This window comes from Phyllostomus hastatus, unplaced genomic scaffold (assembly GCF_019186645.2).
Source record: "Phyllostomus hastatus isolate PE091 unplaced genomic scaffold, TTU_PhHast_1.1 phas_contig_1, whole genome shotgun sequence".
NCBI classification, from domain to species: Eukaryota; Metazoa; Chordata; class Mammalia; order Chiroptera; family Phyllostomidae; genus Phyllostomus; species Phyllostomus hastatus.
The window spans coordinates 17264033-17282612 of NW_025333498.1; the positions used below are offsets into that span (position 1 = coordinate 17264033).

An 18580-nucleotide genomic window follows, 5' to 3' on the forward strand; every position below is an offset into this window, starting at 1 on the left:
ACTCACAAATGGATTAGGAATTCTCTTTATTTCGCACATGCAAATGTAGTTCAAGTGCTGGACTTTACAACCCCATCCCCCCTGCACAACTTCGTCCACAAAATATAATAATCACAGTAATTGGAACACTATTAATTCTTGTTTGAGCTCGATTTCTATGAAAAGGCTATCATGGACAGCCTCTCCACCTCTTGAATTTAACCTTTCTTGGCAATTAGAGCTAAAGGTAATAGGCAGACAGATTTCTTTTAGCTGGCAAAACTTACACGTAAAACATGACCATTTTCCTCCCAAAGATGACAGTAAGATATCAGAGGTGCCAAAGAAAAAAAGGAGTGGTAACCTAACCAAGTAAGTGCAACGAGATTTTAAATTAAAGTATAACTGAAATGTTCCAAGCAAAACAATACTCGCCGAGATTCACTATTTTAAAAATGTTGGCAAATTTGATCGTTTTCATGTTTGACTTGCTACCAAGACGGTTAAGAAGCAGGGAATATGATTATGTGACTGGATTTTTTATGAAAAGGATTCTGCACCCATGACTATATATACACGACACGTATAAAAGGAAATATACTTAAGTGCCTGTTTTGGTGCCACTGGCAAGGAAAGCTCGGCTCTGAGGTGAATTATCTTTTTTGTTTTTAAATGCTGGCCTCCAGGCTAGGTAGAAGTGGGAGATGAAATGGAAACCTGGGGCTAAAGGGGATGAGACCGAGATTGCTGGGACTGTGAATCTCTGAGCTGAATGAATGTGTGAGAGAAAAATCCTCCTCCAGCCTCGGAGGGGGTGTCTCCCCCAATACCAGCTCCCTCCCCCCGGGCTCGCGGGGCGGGTCTGGTTTGCTCAGTAGCAGCAGCGGCCGCAGCAGCAGCCCCAGGCCTGAGCGGCGGCGGCGGCCTTCTGGCCTGGCCATGAAGGGAAGCGGCGGTTCCGAGAGCTCGAGGCCCTGGGGAGATCTGGCCGAGGCTGCCGCCGGGATGGAACAAGCGTCGAGTGGAGCTGAGCCACCTGGGACAGATTTGCTCCCCAGCTTAGCGAGGCCTGGTTCGAGTGCCTGCGAGGTAGAAGAGGCCTACGCCTCCAGCCTGGCAGCGGCAGCCGCCGTGCGAGTGAGGCACAGCGGGGTAACTGGCGGGCCGTAGCCGCTTTCGGAAGCCTACGCCGCCAAGGCCGCTCATTGTCTCTCCCCTTCCACCCTGGGGCAAACAGGAAGCGCGCCGCCTAGGCGAGCGACGGACGGGCGTCCAGACCAATGAACACTGACGACAGAGAGCGTGACGGCGAATGAACGCGGAGAAGAGGGGCGGGACTTCCGGGCGGGCTGTCACCCTCTTCCCCCCTTTTGGGCTGGAGGCTCCACCTTTTGTGTTTCCCGCACAGTCAATCAAAATAGGAAAAAAAAATCCCCGGACCGCTCCGGCCGTGTCCGCCGCCGCTTCCCGCATCCTCTCCCGCCGCCGCCGCCTTCGCTCCTCACCATGTGTAAGGCGGCGGGGAGCCCCGCCTGAGGTGCCCTAAACACACTATGACCGGTACGTAAAGCCAAGAGCAACCCTTGCTGCTGCCGCCGCCGCCGCCGCCGCCGCCGACCACAGCCAGCCCCGGGCCGTCGCCGCCGGCCCCGTGTGTGCGACCGAGTGTCTGTGAGAGACAGAAAGCCGCACTCCCCTTCGCCTCCCTCCCCGCCAGCCACCGTCCACCCCTCAAGCCCCAGCAACGCCGTGTCCCTGGCGGGCCCCGGGACGGGCGGCCGGGTCCGCCGGGAGCGCATCCCCCCGTGTGCGGGCGCGGGCGGCGGGCGAGCGTGTGAGTGACTGACGGTGCGAGAGGAGCGAGCGCGAGTGAGAGCGAGCGGCGCGAAGGGAAAGGGGAGGAGAGGAGAGGAGAGGGGGCAGGGGCAGCGCGGGGAGGAGGAGGAGGGAAAGAGGAGGAGGAGGAGGGTTACAGGCAGCGGCGGGCGGGGGCAGCAGCAGGAGGGGAGGAGGGAGCCGCCGCCGCCGCCGCCGCCGCGGGGCGGGTGGGGGAGGGGAAGGGGATTCGGTCCGGGCTTTCGGAATAATTTCGACTCGGCCCGCGGGCCCCCTCCCTCTCCTCCACCCGCCTTCCTCCCCTCCCCCCCGCCCCCCCCCCGCGCTGTGCCTGCAGCTCCCGAAAAGCCCGTGAAACAAGAGGAAATGGCTGCCTTGGACGTGGACAGCGGCGGCGGCGGTAGCGGCGGCGGCCACGGCGAGTATCTGCAGCAACAGCAGCAGCACGGAAACGGCGCGGCGGCGGCGGCGGCCCAGGTGAGGAGCGACTGAGCCCCGGGCCGGCTCCCCCCTCGCGCCGCTTTCTCCTCCCCTCGCTCTCCCCTCCCTCCGCGCCTCTCTCCTCCCCTCCCCCCGCCCCGGGAGCTGCCCGCCCGAGGCGCCAACGCTCCGACCCCGCCCGCTCTCCCCCTCCCGCAGCCTTTTTGTGTATGTGTGAGTGCGCGCGTGTGCGTGTCCGTGTGTACGCTCTCCCGGAGGTGGGTTTCGGGCAGAGGGTGTAGGCCCGGCGCGCAGCCCGCCGCCCACCTCGGTGGAGCGGGTGTGCGTGTGAGCGGGAGGCCGCGAGTAGGGATCGAGGAGGAGGAGGAGGAGGAGGAGGAGGAAGAGGAGAGCGCGGGCTGGCGCTGGTCCGGGCGCAGCCTGCGAGGACCGAGTCGCACTTCCTGTGTGAGCGGCGGCCGGCCCTAACCGCCACCCCCTCCCCGTCTCTCTCTCTGAACCCGCCCATCGGGGGTAGGACACTCAGCCGTCACCACTCGCTCTGCTGGCCGCTACCTGCAGCAAGATTGGGCCGCCATCGCCGGGCGACGACGAGGAGGAGGCACCCGCCGCAGCTGGGGTCCCCGCCGCGGTGGCCGGAGCGGTAAGTCTCCCTGGCGCGCGCCGCCCGCCCCCGCCGAGGCCCAGCGCCCGCCATCCCGGGCCTGCGGCGCTCCCGCCGCGCACAAGGCCTGCCGGGCGCCCGCGCCTTCCCGGGTACGGACGGATCGCGCAGCCTGGGCTCCCTTTCCTGCTCATTCGCAGCCTGTTTGGATCAGAAGCCAACCCAGGTTTTCTCTAAATTGTCACTGCGGAACCTCGTTCCAAAATCACTACAAAATGAAGTCTGAGAGGGTGGGGGTGGAGGACTCCAAAATGGATGTTTGAGCAATTCATATCACCGCTGAAAACTCCTTTGCTGAACACTACAAAATTTTCAAGCACAGCCTATCGGCCATAGACAGTATCAACTAGAGAGGCAGCAGTGTCTTTAGCTTTTAGTATTTTTAAACCTGGAGCTTTTTTGGCTGGAAGTTACTAGATATTACTGATTTAAACCGTAAATCGTTAAAAAAAAAGGGAATGAAGGGTTTACTGTTTGAATTACCCTTTTTTATGTGGGAGTGGACACTTTTTGAGTGGTTTTTCAATGGCCATTGCATTGTTAAATTTTAGTTTTTGCAGACACTAATTTTGCAGTAATTTTTCACAAATGAAATAAGTGAAACACTAAATTATCGACTGTTGAAGTCGGTGAAGTGACTTAGATAACATTTAGACATTTGAAATTGAATATGAATACCAGTGTTAAGAATAAAAGTATACGTAAGAGATTGTACTTACATGCATGCTAGTGCACACCATACTTAAACAGTTAAATTTCATTAGCAAAGCCATTATTTTCATTTTATTGTGATTGCTAGCCTGTTTGGATGTGGTTGGGATCCTTTTTGTAGTGTTTTTAGTGTGTCTGGGGCAGGGGGAGGAGCTGACCAGGGTTTTATGAGGGCTTAATTCATATGATCTAGAAAACAGTTTTTAGGACTGTTATTTTTGAATTTCATATTTGTTTGAATCATTGCTGTTGCATTAGTATAACACATAAACGTTTACTTATTAAAGTAATGGAAATCTTTCCCAGTCTTTTTGAGATGATTATAGGAATTGATTTTGAATTAGTCACCGTAGACAGCAAAGTTTGATATTTGATACAGTCTGAAGGTAATTCTTAATATTTTTAGGCATTAAAAATGAAGCTAAAGTTAAGCTATATTGTTAAATGTATTTGTAATTTTAGTACTTCAAGTTATATTCTAGAGGGATGTGAATGGTTTTAGTGTCTTAAAGTACGACTTTAGGTCTTGTGCTTTTGTAAGCAGATTAAAATGTTAAAAGCATAGAATTATCTTTGTATGAGGCATTGTTACTTTTAAACAATTATGGATTGGTAAACCTTTTTTATTATATTTCTCTAGTTCTACAGTGCCAAGAAAATTGAAACCACTGTATAAGTAAAATTGCAAATCAGATTGCTTCTACTTTTTAATATTTGTAATTGGAACAGAACACTTCTTGTAACGGCAACTTACCAAGTTTAGGTATCAGCTCACTGATGGGGGAGGGGAGAAGTGAAGGAGGAAGTTATGTGTGAAAAAATATGTATATGTACATGTATGTGTGAATCTCAGCCTTGGGAATTGAATATTATCTCCAGTGTAGACTCCTGTGGCCATATATCACATGTAGGAAAGTTGTTTACATGCTTTTTCAGCTCCTCTTCCTCTGAAGTACCAGATCTCTGTTGATATATATTTCCCCCTAGATGAACATGAACTAGAATCAGTTGGAGCATTTTTTTTCCTTTGTATGTTTGGTACCTGTGCATAAAATTTTTCACTGAGCAAAATTGGTAAGACTGGCTTGAGTGTTTGCCTTAGCAAATTGGAATTTTTTTTTCCTGTTTAAATGAATTTCAGACATGTGCATCTCAGAAAATGACAGAATTGAAATGATTCCATGGGCATTTTTTTCCACTTAAAAATGTGCTTAGATAATCTTACTTTACTCAAATTACTAGGAATCTTGAGTAGTCTGTAGAGAGTCTTTTTTGTAGCTGTGTCTTTAAAAAATTTTGTTTTGGATGAATTTTAAATTTACAGAAAAGTTGCAGAGGTAGAACTGAGGGTTGCCTTACGCCCTTCATCCAGCTTCCCTTAATGTTAATATAGCCATGGTATGTTTGTCAAAACTAGGAACTTAACAGCAATACAGTATTAACTACAGACTTTATTCTTATTTCACCAGTTTTTCCACTAATGCCCATTTCTGTTCCAGGATGCAATCCAGGATATACTACATAGCATATAGCATTGTTGTGTTTAAAATCAAGTGAAATGTATACATACATTTCAACTTTATGCCAGTTTAAGATTTGATACATTAAAAGGTCACTGAAAAGCCAATCACCTGCACTGGAGATTTGCTTTACATATTTTGAATTTAGAGTTTGTTATAATCTGATGTGGGTTCATCCTGGATCCTGGCCAAGAATGGATACCCTCAGTACAGTACTGAATAGGTCTAAATGGATACCCTCAGTACACTACTGAATAGGTCTGATGATAAAGCAATCTCAGCTGTATTGCCCTATTAAACATGGACTCCCAAGGTTGGTTTGAAGGCAAGGCTCCTTTGTACTTTCTTATTACAAGTTGTGTAGTTAAATTTTGTAATAAATTAGGAAATGGAATGATGTAGACCTTTATGCATTACTAGCTTGTCCATTTTGCGTTTGTGTATACTTGTGGATAATTAATTTATTTCATTTTACTGTAGTGTAATAAACTGCACAAGGAAACATCAAAGTTGTAGCCTGATCTTCAGTTTAGGTAGTAAATTTAGTGTTCATTAATACAGTATATAAATGTTGGTGAGCTAAAAAAATGAATAATAGCTTATTTTAAAAAGGTTATTTTTATTGTTACTTAAAATAAGACCTACATTGTCTTTGTAATGAATTTATTGGGTAATTGTTTTTATTTGAAGTCTGTTGAGTTCTTTAGTGCTGCTTGAAGATTTTAAGAAATTTGGGTACTTGCCTAAAAATGGCTTTCCTGCTTGTTTCCACTTTAGCTTTGCACTTATTCTTGATTCTGGTTACACTCCTTCCTTGCCTGTTATGTCTTTCATAAAGCCATTTGAAAGACAAAACAGGCAAGGCAATAATACTTTTATAAATAATACTTTGATCAAAGTATTATTAACTGAGAAGTTAATACTTTTAAAATGCTATGCAATAAGTAGTATGAATTCTTTCTTTTTCCCTATCTACAGGTATTATCTGAAAAGGTAACCTCTTTTTTTCCTTTTCTCTAACCCCAACTTTCCCTGACTCCCCATTTTTATGCCTGGTTGTACTGGAGAATGCCTTTATAATGAATTGCTTTAGCAATGTCCCAGGGCTACTCTTGTGGTCCTTTTCACTGTGTGATTACGTATTTATATGCAGAGGGAGGCTTAGAGTACTTTCAGTTAACAACTTTTTACAATAATGCCAGCTTTCAGCTTCCATGTTAGATAGTATTTTGTTTGTTAGTTGTCCAGTGGGAACTTTAGAATTACTGAGAGAAACTCTGGTGGACTTTTCTTTTAGTGTGAAGCTTATGTAGAGGGTTGGTCTTGAACCTAAACCAAGTACTAGTTCTTGCCTGAGTTACATGATTTTTTTTTTTTTTGTCTCTCTTCCTTTGTACATTGTATAGTGTTTCCAAAATAGCTTGACAACAAACTTTTTTATTGCTGTCTTTGGTCTTAGATGATTTTACAATTTGTCCCTTTCCCTTCTGGTTTTTATTGTAGTTTATATCTTCTAGTGGTGTGCTGCTGATGAAATTTCTCTTACAAATGAATAGTCTTAGTAGGCTTTGTAGTATGATATATTTGGGTCTTTTCATTGTGGAATTATGGAAATAAATAGTTTTAAAATTGATGTGGGTTTTTTTTATAGAAGAATAATACTTCAAAGTCAGTTTTATTGATCCATTCTTTCTATCATTTTCTTTGTAATCATTTTAAAGTAAGATAGCTTTAACTATCCATTCAACAAATACTGATCCAGGAATTATTGTTCCAGGCATTATACTAGACATCTAATGGATATTTTTCAAATCTATTCTTAAAATCTTAGTAATCATAATGATACCTTAGGATTACATAGTGCTTTATAGTATAGTATTTTATAGTTTGTAAAGCACTATAACGTATAGTCCTACAAAGTAATATTTTTCCCATTTTTAGCGGGATTTACAAAAAATTTCCCAAAAATGAGTCCCGCTGTAAATCACACACTATTCTACAGTTCTAGCTAGGACTAAACTCAGTTTTGAGTTTTTTCCTCTCTAGTGCAGTATACTTCTCTTCCCCAAGTATAACCTTAGCTTAAATCATGAAAATCTAGTTTTCTAATTCAGTGTTTTTGCCATTTCATTAAAAAAAACACTGAGTCTTTTCAAACTATAAATTATTTCATTAAAGAAAAATCTTTGTTATTGTTTTTTCTTTCTTAAATTATCTGTTGCTGTTCCCAGCTCCTCCCCACCCCCAGCCCCCAGGCTTGTGCTTCATCAATTTTTTTTTTTTTTAGTTTTTTTAAAAATTTTATTTATTTTTTAGAAAGAGGGGAAAGGAGGGAGAAAGAGGGAGAGAAATATAGATCAGTTGCCTCTCGTATGCCTCCATCTGGGCATCTAGCCTGCAACCCAGGCATGTGCTCTGACTGGGAATTGAACTGGTGATCTTTCAGTTCACAGGCTGGCATTTTACCCAGTGAGCCACATTAGCTAGGGCAGTTAGTTTTTATGTATGTTTTTCACTGTAGGTTTACTCAAAAAAGTTAAAATATATCCTTTTGTCCTAAATTTGGGGATTTCTCCTTTTTTATAATTTCTTTTTTGGGGGGGTTCCCTTTTGTTAATGATCTGAATTGTTGGAAAAAGTGGTATTACAGTTTATTTTTATTTAGCTTCTGAAGAGGGAGAGGTGGTATTGGGAGGGGGAGTATTTACTCAGAACTATCATTTGAAGAGTTGTATTTCCAAAGACTTTCTTGACTAGAAAGCTATATTGTAAAAAGAATACTTTTTAGCTGTCATAAAATAACCTTTTTTTTTTTTTTGAAGACAATAAAGGGTCTAAATGCCAGTATTATGAAATTAATTTGTATATGACACACTGTATTCTTGAAGCTGGATAATTGTAAATTTAATGGTGGACAGAAAAAATTCAACAGTTGATTCTTTAAAGGTGATTGATAACCTTAAGATAAGGATTAGATTTTAGATACACTTTACTGCAGATTTCAGTATAAAGTATAGCTTTACTTTGACTTTATTTAAAATATCAAGGGACTGACATGAAATGTGAATTGTTAACTCGAATGTAGGGAAAGATGACTTAAGCTTGTAATTTGTTTCAGATAGAAATTGACTGACATTACTTTAATGCCTGGTACTTCATTTTAATAGCTTTAGTTTGATAAATTTAAAAGGTTGTATTTAAATGATTATTTCAGTTCAGGGTTAGATGTTTGTACTGGTCCCGCATTTTCTCTGCCTTCCCTCTTCCGCCTTTCTTTTAGTCTCCTCATTGGACCTTAGTTTATCTTTATAAAACAGATCTGATTGCACCACTAACTTGCTTAAAAACCTTTTATAGCTTTGATTCACTATCTGTAGGATAAAGTCCAAACTCTTTAGCAGGATCTACAAAGCCATTTACTACAGGCCCTGATAAAAATGTCTAGTTCTGTTCTCCATTACTTTTCTCTGCATCTGAGCCTTTTCTGGATCTTCTTTTGAACACCAAACTACATGTTTCTTTCTGTCTGTGAATTTATTGTTTTTGTATCTTTATTGATGCTTCTGTCTCTATTTCCTAATTGTCCAGAATGGATTCTTAAATTTTATTCTTTCTAAGATTACTTTAAATGTCTCTTATGTGCAATCTCTTCAATCTTCTATGTTCTCAAACAGCATTTTGGTCATGTGGCTAGTATATACCACTGTTCACGTATAGTAGCATGTATGTGTATGGCTGCTTGGCTAGATTGTGAACCATTTGACAAGAAAGATTGTATCTCTTGATTACTCATGCTTATTTCATCTTGATAGATATGCACAAATATCTTAAATTGAGTCATTAACACTGTGGTTTATCCATTGAAACATACACTTTTAACTATGTATCTGCATGAAAATTAGGTAGTTTCTTTAATAAACTTTTTATGGTCACAGACCCCCTTTGAAAATATGATGAAACTCTAGGTTATCTTGCCTCCCCCGCATTCCCTCCCCAATTGTACTTTGCACTTTCTCAAAAAGTTGGTATGCTGCTTTAAAGGGTTCAAAGATCTTTCAAACTCAGGTATGGATCCTAGGTTGAGAATGCTAGGCTAGATATGCTCATGTTCTCATTGTCTACTAGTATGTGGCATTTTAGGAGATCACATATAGATCTAGAAGGGGGGTGGGATAGGAATGGTTTTATTTTGATGGTGAGTAATTAATATAGGGCAGGTTCTCATTCTCTATGTCTTTACCCCTGGTCTTAGTGGGAGACAGTGTCGTATAGTATTTAAGAGCCTGGGTTCTGGAGTTAGACTTGGTCTAGTTATATATCTTGTTTTCACATTAGATAGTTATGTGATTTTTTTGTCCCTTGATTTTCTCATCTGTAAAATGGGAATAATGGTAACACTTTCTTCGTAGAATTGTTGTAAGGAGTAAATGATAAAATTTTACAAGTCCTTACTATAGTACTTGCCATGTAAAAGAACAGCTCAAATGTTAGATATTACTGTTATTATACCCTAAAAAAGAAAATCTGTCCTTTAATATTGAGATGTAGGGTTTTAATTGCTTTTTGCTTTCCTACATTGGTATTTTTCCAGTATTGCTTAATCTGTAAAATATGGAGATGATACCTGAACTTCCACCAGGTCACAGAATGCAAAATGTGTATGCCTGGCACTTTATTCCAAACTTAAATAGAGTAGTAGGTAGTGCCACAGTCATCCTTCAGCTCATAGATTCTAGAAAAACTTTTTGGATGGGGTGACTTTGCCATGTGGTCACAGGGCAGTAACCTTTCCTTACTAAATTTTAAAGGTGTCATTTTTTTAAGTAGTTCATGGGAAAAGTAAAGGATTGCTAGTAGAATATCCCTAACCATGGTTTGCACTGGAGTACATTAATGTATGCCATAAAAGAGTTAATTTAATTGTTTGATTTAAGGTTTATACTAATATACAAATTCAACTTTTCTAATTCAGATGATTTGATAACTGCATTGTTTCTCTTATTTATTATGCATCTGATTAAGTGATGATTTTTAGTGCATTGTATAATTTTTTGAACTCTTCAGTGTTTGAGGTGTGTCTGGTTTGAGCTGTTCATAATTTTTTCTAGCCATTAATATTTATTTCTAACTGTATAGCATTAGAGACCATAGATGAGTGATTAAAAGATTAGTTTGTGGCCCTGATTGGTGTGGCTCAGTTGACTGACTGGGCATCATCCTGCAAAGAGAAAATTGTGGGTTCAATTCCTGGTCAGGGCAGGTGCCTGGGTTGTGTTCCTGGTCAGGGCAGGTGCCTGGGTTGTGGGTTTGGTCCAAGGTTGGAGTGTGGGGCATATGTGTGAGGCGGTCAGTCCATGTTTCTCTGCCCCCGCCCCCTGCCAAAAAAAAAGGTTTAGTGTATGGTCATAAAGCAAAGACTATTCCACAAATATATATTACAAAGATTTTTTGTTTTCTTCATCCAGACAGGTGATTTGGCTGCTGCACAGTTAGGAGGAGCACCAAACCGATGGGAGGTTTTGTCAGCCACACCTACAACTATAAAAGATGAAGCGGGTAATCTAGTACAGATTCCAAGTGCTGCTACTTCTAGTGGGCAGTATGTTCTTCCCCTTCAGAATTTGCAGAATCAACAAATATTTTCCGTTGCACCAGGATCAGAGTCATCGAATGGTACAGTGTCCAATGTTCAATATCAAGTAATACCACAGATTCAGTCCACAGACGGTCAGCAGGTTCAGATTGGTTTTACAGGCACTTCAGATAATGGAGGTATAAATCAAGAAAGTGGTCAAATTCAGATCATTCCTGGCTCTAATCAAACCTTGCTTGCCTCTGGAACACCTCCTGCTAATATCCAGAATCTCATACCACAGACTGGTCAAGTCCAGGTTCAGGGAGTTGCAATTGGTGGTTCATCTTTTCCTGGCCAAACCCAAGTAGTTGCTAATGTGCCTCTTGGTCTGCCAGGAAATATTACGTTTGTACCAATTAATAGTGTCGATCTAGATTCTTTGGGACTCTCAAGCAGTTCTCAGACAATGACTGCAGGCATTAATGCCGATGGACATTTGATAAACACAGGACAAGCTATGGATAGTTCAGACAATTCAGAAAGGACTGGTGAGCGGGTTTCTCCTGATATTAATGAAACTAATACTGATACAGATTTATTTGTGCCAACGTCCTCTTCATCACAGTTGCCTGTCACTATAGATAGTACAGGTATATTGCAACAAAACACAAATAGCTTGACTACTTCTAGTGGGCAAGTTCATTCTTCAGATCTTCAGGGAAATTATATCCAGTCGCCTGTTTCTGAAGAGGCACAGGCTCAGAATATTCAGGTTTCTACGGCACAGCCTGTTGTACAACATCTACAACTTCAAGAGACTCAGCAGCCAACCAGTCAAGCCCAAATTGTGCAAGGTATTGCACCACAGACAATCCATGGTGTGCAAGCCAGTGGTCAGAATATATCACAACAGGCTTTGCAAAATCTTCAGTTGCAGCTGAATCCTGGAACCTTTTTAATTCAGGCACAGACAGTGACCCCTTCTGGACAGATAACTTGGCAGACATTTCAAGTACAAGGGGTCCAGAACTTGCAGAATTTGCAAATACAGAATACTGCTGCCCAACAAATAACTTTGACGCCTGTTCAGACACTCACGCTTGGTCAAGTTGCAGCAGGTGGAGCCTTGACTTCAACTCCAGTTAGTCTAAGCACTGGTCAGTTGCCAAATCTACAGACAGTTACAGTAAACTCTATAGATTCTACAGGTATACAGCTACACCCGGGAGAGAATGCTGACAGTCCTGCAGGTAAGTCTTAAAGTCATGTTGTACCATAGATAGGTTCAGTGATCTGTTAATACGTCGGGAAGTTTTTTGCTTTGGGTGTTTATCAGTATCCCTTTATCTTTAAAGGTGATGATAAATTGCCCTGTTTGTATGGAAAGTATATATCCAAGTGCTTTCCAAGTTGTTCTTCATTGAAAGTTTGTGGTTTTTGAAGTCAAGGATTTATTTCTCCATCACGTCAATGTATTTGTAGGTTTTCTTTACTCAATTTTGTATTTGTTTTCTCATTTGATTGACATTACAAAACATTACAAAATTTTTATTTGTCAGGTAAATTGTCTTGGTTGTCCTTGGTGTGGTGTAAGTTAAAGTGTTTTCTGCACTATACTGTATTTGGTTGGGGAATCTGGTTGGCATAGTAAAAACATGGTACTGGGAATAAAGGTTATTCATGCTGTCTCAGCCAGTAGCTAGCTATGTGATTTTGGCCAAGTTACTTTTTCTCTTGCAAACTCAGTTCCTCATCATACAAAATTGGGTTGTTGGACTAGGTAATTAATTGTATTAAGAGTAACTTCGAGACCTAAAATTCTTTAATTCAGCGATAGTTTATTCTTCTAAGTGTGTAGTGGGCATTGAACTTGACTGGGCTAGACATGTTATTGATAGCATGGGTAGAAATTTCAGAAGTCTACTTTTTGAACAGAAACAAAGAGTTGTGCAAGAATCAAATAGTATAGTTTTAAAAGAAATACTGTCATCATTATCTTATTGTCATTTATTTAGATAACATTTTATTGAATGTTTTGTATGCTAAATCCTTACTTTCACTCTTACACTTTCATTTGGGGTCTTGTGGGGTTTTTTTTGGAGATTTTAATCTTCTAATAAGTCAGGGATTCTAAACTCTTAAATTGGGACATTTGAATATAATTTATTGATACAATTTTTATTACAATAAAGACTACCTTTTTTCTCTTGAGAAATTTGTGACACGTTTAGAAAACTGGAATTGTCTTGAAGCCTTAGGTCTGTCCTTGGAAAGCCTTTAATTGAATTTGAGTCTAGTAAAGCTGTGATTTAGAGCAGCAGTTCTCAAAGTGTGGTCTTTGGACCTTTGGGATCGCTGAGACTCTTGGTGGTCCTTGATATCAAACTACTTTTCATAATAATACTATACAAGTTATTTGCCTTTTTCATTGTGTTGACACTTTTCACTGATGGTGGCTATAACTGCTTGTATCTTAGCACAAATCAAAACAGTGACACAGAACTATCCTAATTGTATTCTTTTAGGACATTGCACTTGCAGTTAAAGAAAAATGTGTTTGGCCCTGGCTGGGTGGCTTGGTTGGAGTGTTGTCCCATGCACCAAAGGATTGTGGGTTCAGTTCTGGCCCGGGTACACACCTAGGATACAGGGTTCAATCCCTGGTGGGGATGCCTTTGAGCAAAGGCAACTGACTGATGTTTCTCTTTCACATCACTGTGTCTCTCCCTCCCTCTCTCTAACATCAATAAACATTTCCTTCGGTGAGGATTAAAAAAAAAAAAGTAGAAATGCATTTCACTGAAGAATGACCTTGTTAAACCAGTCAAAATAGTTAATTTTACTAAATTTTGACCCTTGAGTGCTGCATGTTTTTTTTAAAAAATAATCACTCTATAATGGTAAGTCACATACCGTAAAATTCACTCTTTCAAGTTTTCAACTTAGTTATTTTTAATATAGTTATAGACTTGTGCAACCATTACCACTATCTAATTTTAGAGCATTTTCATCACCATTCCCCCAACCCTGTACCTATTAGCAGTCACTTTTGTTTCTTTTTTTAATTGTTGTTCAGTATTAGCAGTCACTCTTCATTCCCCTACCCACCTTAGCCTTTGGCAACCACTAATCTATTTTCTTTCTCTGCATTTGCTCTTCATATTAATAGAATTTCATTTCATATTAATGAAATCATATAATAAGTGGCTTTTTGTGTCCTTTTTTTTCACTTAGCATATTTTCAAAATTCTTTTTGTGATTGAATAATATTCCATTGTATAAATATACTACATTTTATTTATCTGTTGCTGGACAAAGTTTACATGTTTTGGCTATTATGAATGATGCTGCTATGTACATCATGTGTACAGGTTTTTTTTTTATGGACTGTTCATTTCTTTTGGGTATATGCTTAGCAGTGGAATTGCTAGATCATATGGTAACTCCATGTTTAACATTTTGAAGAACTTCCAAAATGGTTTTCCAAAGTGACTTCACCTTGTACATTCTCACCAGCAATATATGAAGGTTTCTCTACATCCTTACCAATACTTATTGCCCTTTTTGATTATAGCCATCCTAATGAGTGTTTTTGATTTGCATTTCCTGCTGCGTGTGTTTGTAATATTTTTTATATTTACAATGATTGTATTATAAAAAATACTTTTTTTCAATTGTGTAGCTGTGTGAGTTGCAAGCTGAACTAGATAATATTTTCATGAAACTTGACTTGAAAGAATGACTGACAAGCTGTGGTTATTGGGAGACTCCTGTATTTAAGTGACAGATATTTTCTTTAAAATAATGAATTGAATATTACTTAATATTGTGTATTTAAAGGAAAAAAACCTGACAGTAAAATTTGGGTTTTATAGTGAAAGTTTGAATTTTGGAAAACTTGGATCTACAACTATGAACTTTCATAGCTTGTTAATGAATACAGTATTTTTCTGATGAGGAGGATAGTGATATTAAATAGATAAGACTTTTTTGGATACTATAGTATAATGAAATGTGCTAACATTTGGAAGATCTACATGATTTACTCAGTGAACTAGTAGTTTTCAAATGACCAGCTCATGTTACAAAGTCATGCATGGGTAAAAGATCCATTTAAAATTAGAGGTAGACCATTAACAAACGTATGGAACGTTTACCAATATGGTTTCAGATTCTGCATTGCAATAGACCTTTAAGAAACTGCTACTTGTCAAGTTTGAACAAGTATAAAAGAATACCTACAGTTCCTTTTCCAGCCACATAATCTTTGTGAGACTAGATACTCTGCATATGCTTCAACCCAAACCACATACTGCAACAGATTGAATGTAGAAGCAAATACAAGACTCCAGTTGTCTTCTTTTAATGTAGACATTGAAGAGATCTACAAAAATGTAAAACATGGTCTCTTCTGCTAATCAACCTTTTGTTTATATTTTTGGAAAATAGTTGTTTTTCATAAAACATTAATTTGTGTTCCCATGTAATTTACTATTTTTAAATCAATTAAAATGTAAGTTTCTCTTACATTTTCTAATACAGTAAATGTCACAATGTATATTCTACATGCACAAAAGCTTTTTGAGGACCCCAATAATCCAAACTCTGAGAGTTTAGAAAGAGTCCTGAAACCTGAAAGTTTGAGAACTGGTAGAATGACAGATTTCTGAAGACATAGCAGATAGTTTTTAGAAACCAGTTAAAGCTTCTACAAAGTTAAGGTTATGGAGTTCTATATATTGGGTTGGCCAAAAGTTTGTTTAGTTTTTTTCCATAATTAAAAGACACATTTTTTCATTTTCACCAATAACTTAGATGACTTGGATATTTTGAGTATGTCACCTACCTCCTACTCTTGGCTTCTAGTGGATAGATAGAGGCCAGAGGTGCTGCTAAACATCTTCCAATGCACAAGACGGCCCCACAGCAAAGAATTATTTAGCCAAAATGTCAATAGTATCAAGAAACAGCACTTTCCTGCATACACTACGCAGATCTTTTTTGCGTTTCAGTTGGGCCTTACCTTGAAATAATAAAGCATAATATGCCAAAAATATTTTGTATTTTCTTCCATATTCAGTATTAAAATGGCTGCACAAAAATTCACCAGTTTTGTTAAGTTTTTATTTATTTACTTACTTTTAGAGAGAGGGGAAGGGAGGGAGAAATGTAGAGAAACGTCAGTGTGTGATTGCCTCTCATGCACCTGGCCCATATCCCAGTATGTGCCCTGATTGGAATTGAACCAGCAGCCTTTTGGTTTGCAGTCTGACGCTCAGTCCACTGATCCACACCCGCCAGGGCTGTTAAGTTTTTTTCTTAAAATGCAAACTGATGTGACAGCTGTAACAATACAATGTAACAAAATTATTTCTAATGAAGTTCAAAACAACTAAGTGTGACTAGAGCCATCATATTGAAAAAACTAAACATACTTTTTGGTAAACCCATTGTGTTAGAAAAACACCTTTAGAGAATTTATTTGTGATTTTGTGGATTTATGTTGGTCATGAAATTAGACTGGTATAAAGCACCAAGTGTTTTCAGTACAGTATTTCTAAAATACTGTCAAAATATCAATACTATATGAATTAAATGCAAAAAGGGATTTAAAAAGGGGTAATTTAGTTTATTGAACATGGCAAGGAAAGGTAAAATAAAGAAGCATTCCAGAAGGCCATTAAATTTAAATGTTGTCCCAATTTAAAGGAATCAGGAAAAAGAGAAAATAAAAGTTAAAATGCTGCAATGTACACAGCAGCATATTTAGTAATAAAAACCAAGAAATTTTAATTTTGGGATATTTGGTACTAGGAAAACCACCATCCGTTGGTGTATACAGTTTTTTTGATAAGGAAGATAAGTTATTTTAGGATTTTTTTCACCTGAAAAGCAGAGTAAAAATTTAATCTGTTATGGCATCATATACCCAAATGAAATACTTAAAACTTTCATATCATTGGTTTGCATTTTTATTTTTAGTAAATATGGAATTAATGTAACAATTTTCCAAGATACACAAGAATGCACATTTTGGGGCTGTGGAACTTCTTTGACTTCTAGACTCTCTCTTAACAAAAATGACCTTTATTCTAACCTGTTTTAAGCAGTGAATCTGACTCTGGGCCTCTCCTGACAAGGATATGTCACAAGGCTTTTATGCCTTAGAAATAAAACCCACATCTTTCTTAGAATGTAAAGCTCATCAGGCCCCAAACTTCAGCTGCACTCATTGCTTACATTTCTATTAATTTCTTACCCTTTGAGAATGGGTGTTGTTTTAGAGTGCTTGTTTTTTTTTTTTATTTTGCCATTGTGTATTTGAAACTGGGTGGGAGGAGACAAAGTATGAATTTACATATCTTTCCAGTGTCTTTTCTAGTTAGGAAACTTCCCTAAAATTCAAGCCAAAACTTAGTCTCAAATTTTAGTCCTCTACTACAGAGCTTCCCAGCCTTTGCCTGAGGACTGGTACTGGCCTGGACTGTTAGGAACTGGGCCACCCCGCAGGGAGAGAATGGAAGCACTACAAAAAATTGAACTTTTAAAATTTTATACTTAATTGCTTAAGTATTCAAAGGCAAAAGGGAGAGATCTTTTATGTACTCCTATTGTATATGTACTATTTAGGTATTTTTAGAAATATTATTTTACATAATTTTTTTCTTGCAGTAATCCTGTTACTGTTTCGATATTTGGGTGGGGAAGAAAACTGTCTCAAGGCTTCACAACTAGTCTTTGTTTTTTTCCCTCACTATACTACAGTGACTTGGTATTTTGTGTAATTTACTTAAGTAGTGTGATTTTCTTTTTTTTTTTTTTTGTAGTTATTTTTGCTTCAGTATTTTTCATTGGGAGGGAGGAATATACTAGCCTTATGTTCTTTTTTAATGGTAAATGTAGGAAAAGTCATCTGAAACATTTTTATTAGCAATTCTAACAGTGCATAAAGTCTTTATTGGTTTTACCTAAGGCCAGAACAAGTAATACTAGAATAAGTAAAGGCCAGACCTATTGCATGAAAAGCAGAAGTATATGGTGGAAAATGCAGTCTTCGTACTAAAGGGAGGGGGCAGTGTGTAAATATGATCTATGCTGATTTAAAGTAATTGGTAGATCTTTTAGCCCTCTCATACAGTTGGAGAACCAGCTTAGCTATTTTTTATATAGATTTAAAGTTTTATCATTAAACATAACCTGAGGATATTTTAGATAGTGTACGGTGTACTCAGCTTTGTTTCTAATTCTGAACTCTTGGGAATCCATGTATATGCATGCCACCTCATAGGAATTTCAGTAAGAGTAAAGTGAATGGCAAAAAGACAACAACACAGTATTTGCTGAGATAATGGCTGAGAATTTTCTTGTGTTGAAGAAATACAGTTCACAGATGAAAATTTTACTTCGTATTAAGAAAAATAAAAACAAAACAAGTCCACCCTTGACTTATAGTGAAATTACAGAGAAAGAGATAATCTTAAATTTTAATGCACAGAAATAACAGATTACTTACAAACTTCTGTTAGCCACACAGATGCCAGGAGATTGTGTAGTAGGATTTTTATAATAATGAGAGGAAATAACCAGCAGCCAAAAATTCTATATGCAGGTAAACCCCTACTCAAGAATTAAGGTAAAATGAAGATATTTAACATATTCATGGACTGTGAGTTTATTATACAAAGACCCTTCCTAAAGTAACTACTCAGTAAAAATAAATCCAAAGGAAATGAGTGGGAAATGAGGATTTAATAGTGATCAGAGAAGTCAGTAAAAAATTAATGATTTAACTGACTGTAAAATACCAGTAGCTTCAAAAATTACAGAAAATTTCAAAAATAAACAAAAGCAGAG

General features: G+C 39.2%; 1 protein-coding gene across 2 annotated transcripts in view; it reads left to right on the plus strand.

Annotated features, from left to right (window-relative positions):
* Nucleotides 1-873: 873 nt before the first annotated feature.
* Nucleotides 874-18580, plus strand: part of SP3 (Sp3 transcription factor) — a 52915-nt gene continuing 35208 nt past the window's right edge. Inside the window, exons 1-4 of one of the 2 annotated variants that reach the window (XM_045844839.1) lie at nt 874-1539; nt 2153-2292; nt 2783-2899; nt 10617-11976. In XM_045844839.1, the coding sequence (XP_045700795.1) occupies nt 1533-1539; nt 2153-2292; nt 2783-2899; nt 10617-11976 (1624 nt within the window). In that variant the 5' untranslated portion in view covers nt 874-1532. Of the gene's footprint in view, nt 1540-2152; nt 2293-2773; nt 2900-10616; nt 11977-18580 lie in introns of both variants that reach the window. The other variant, XM_045844770.1, reaches the window with a different exon arrangement.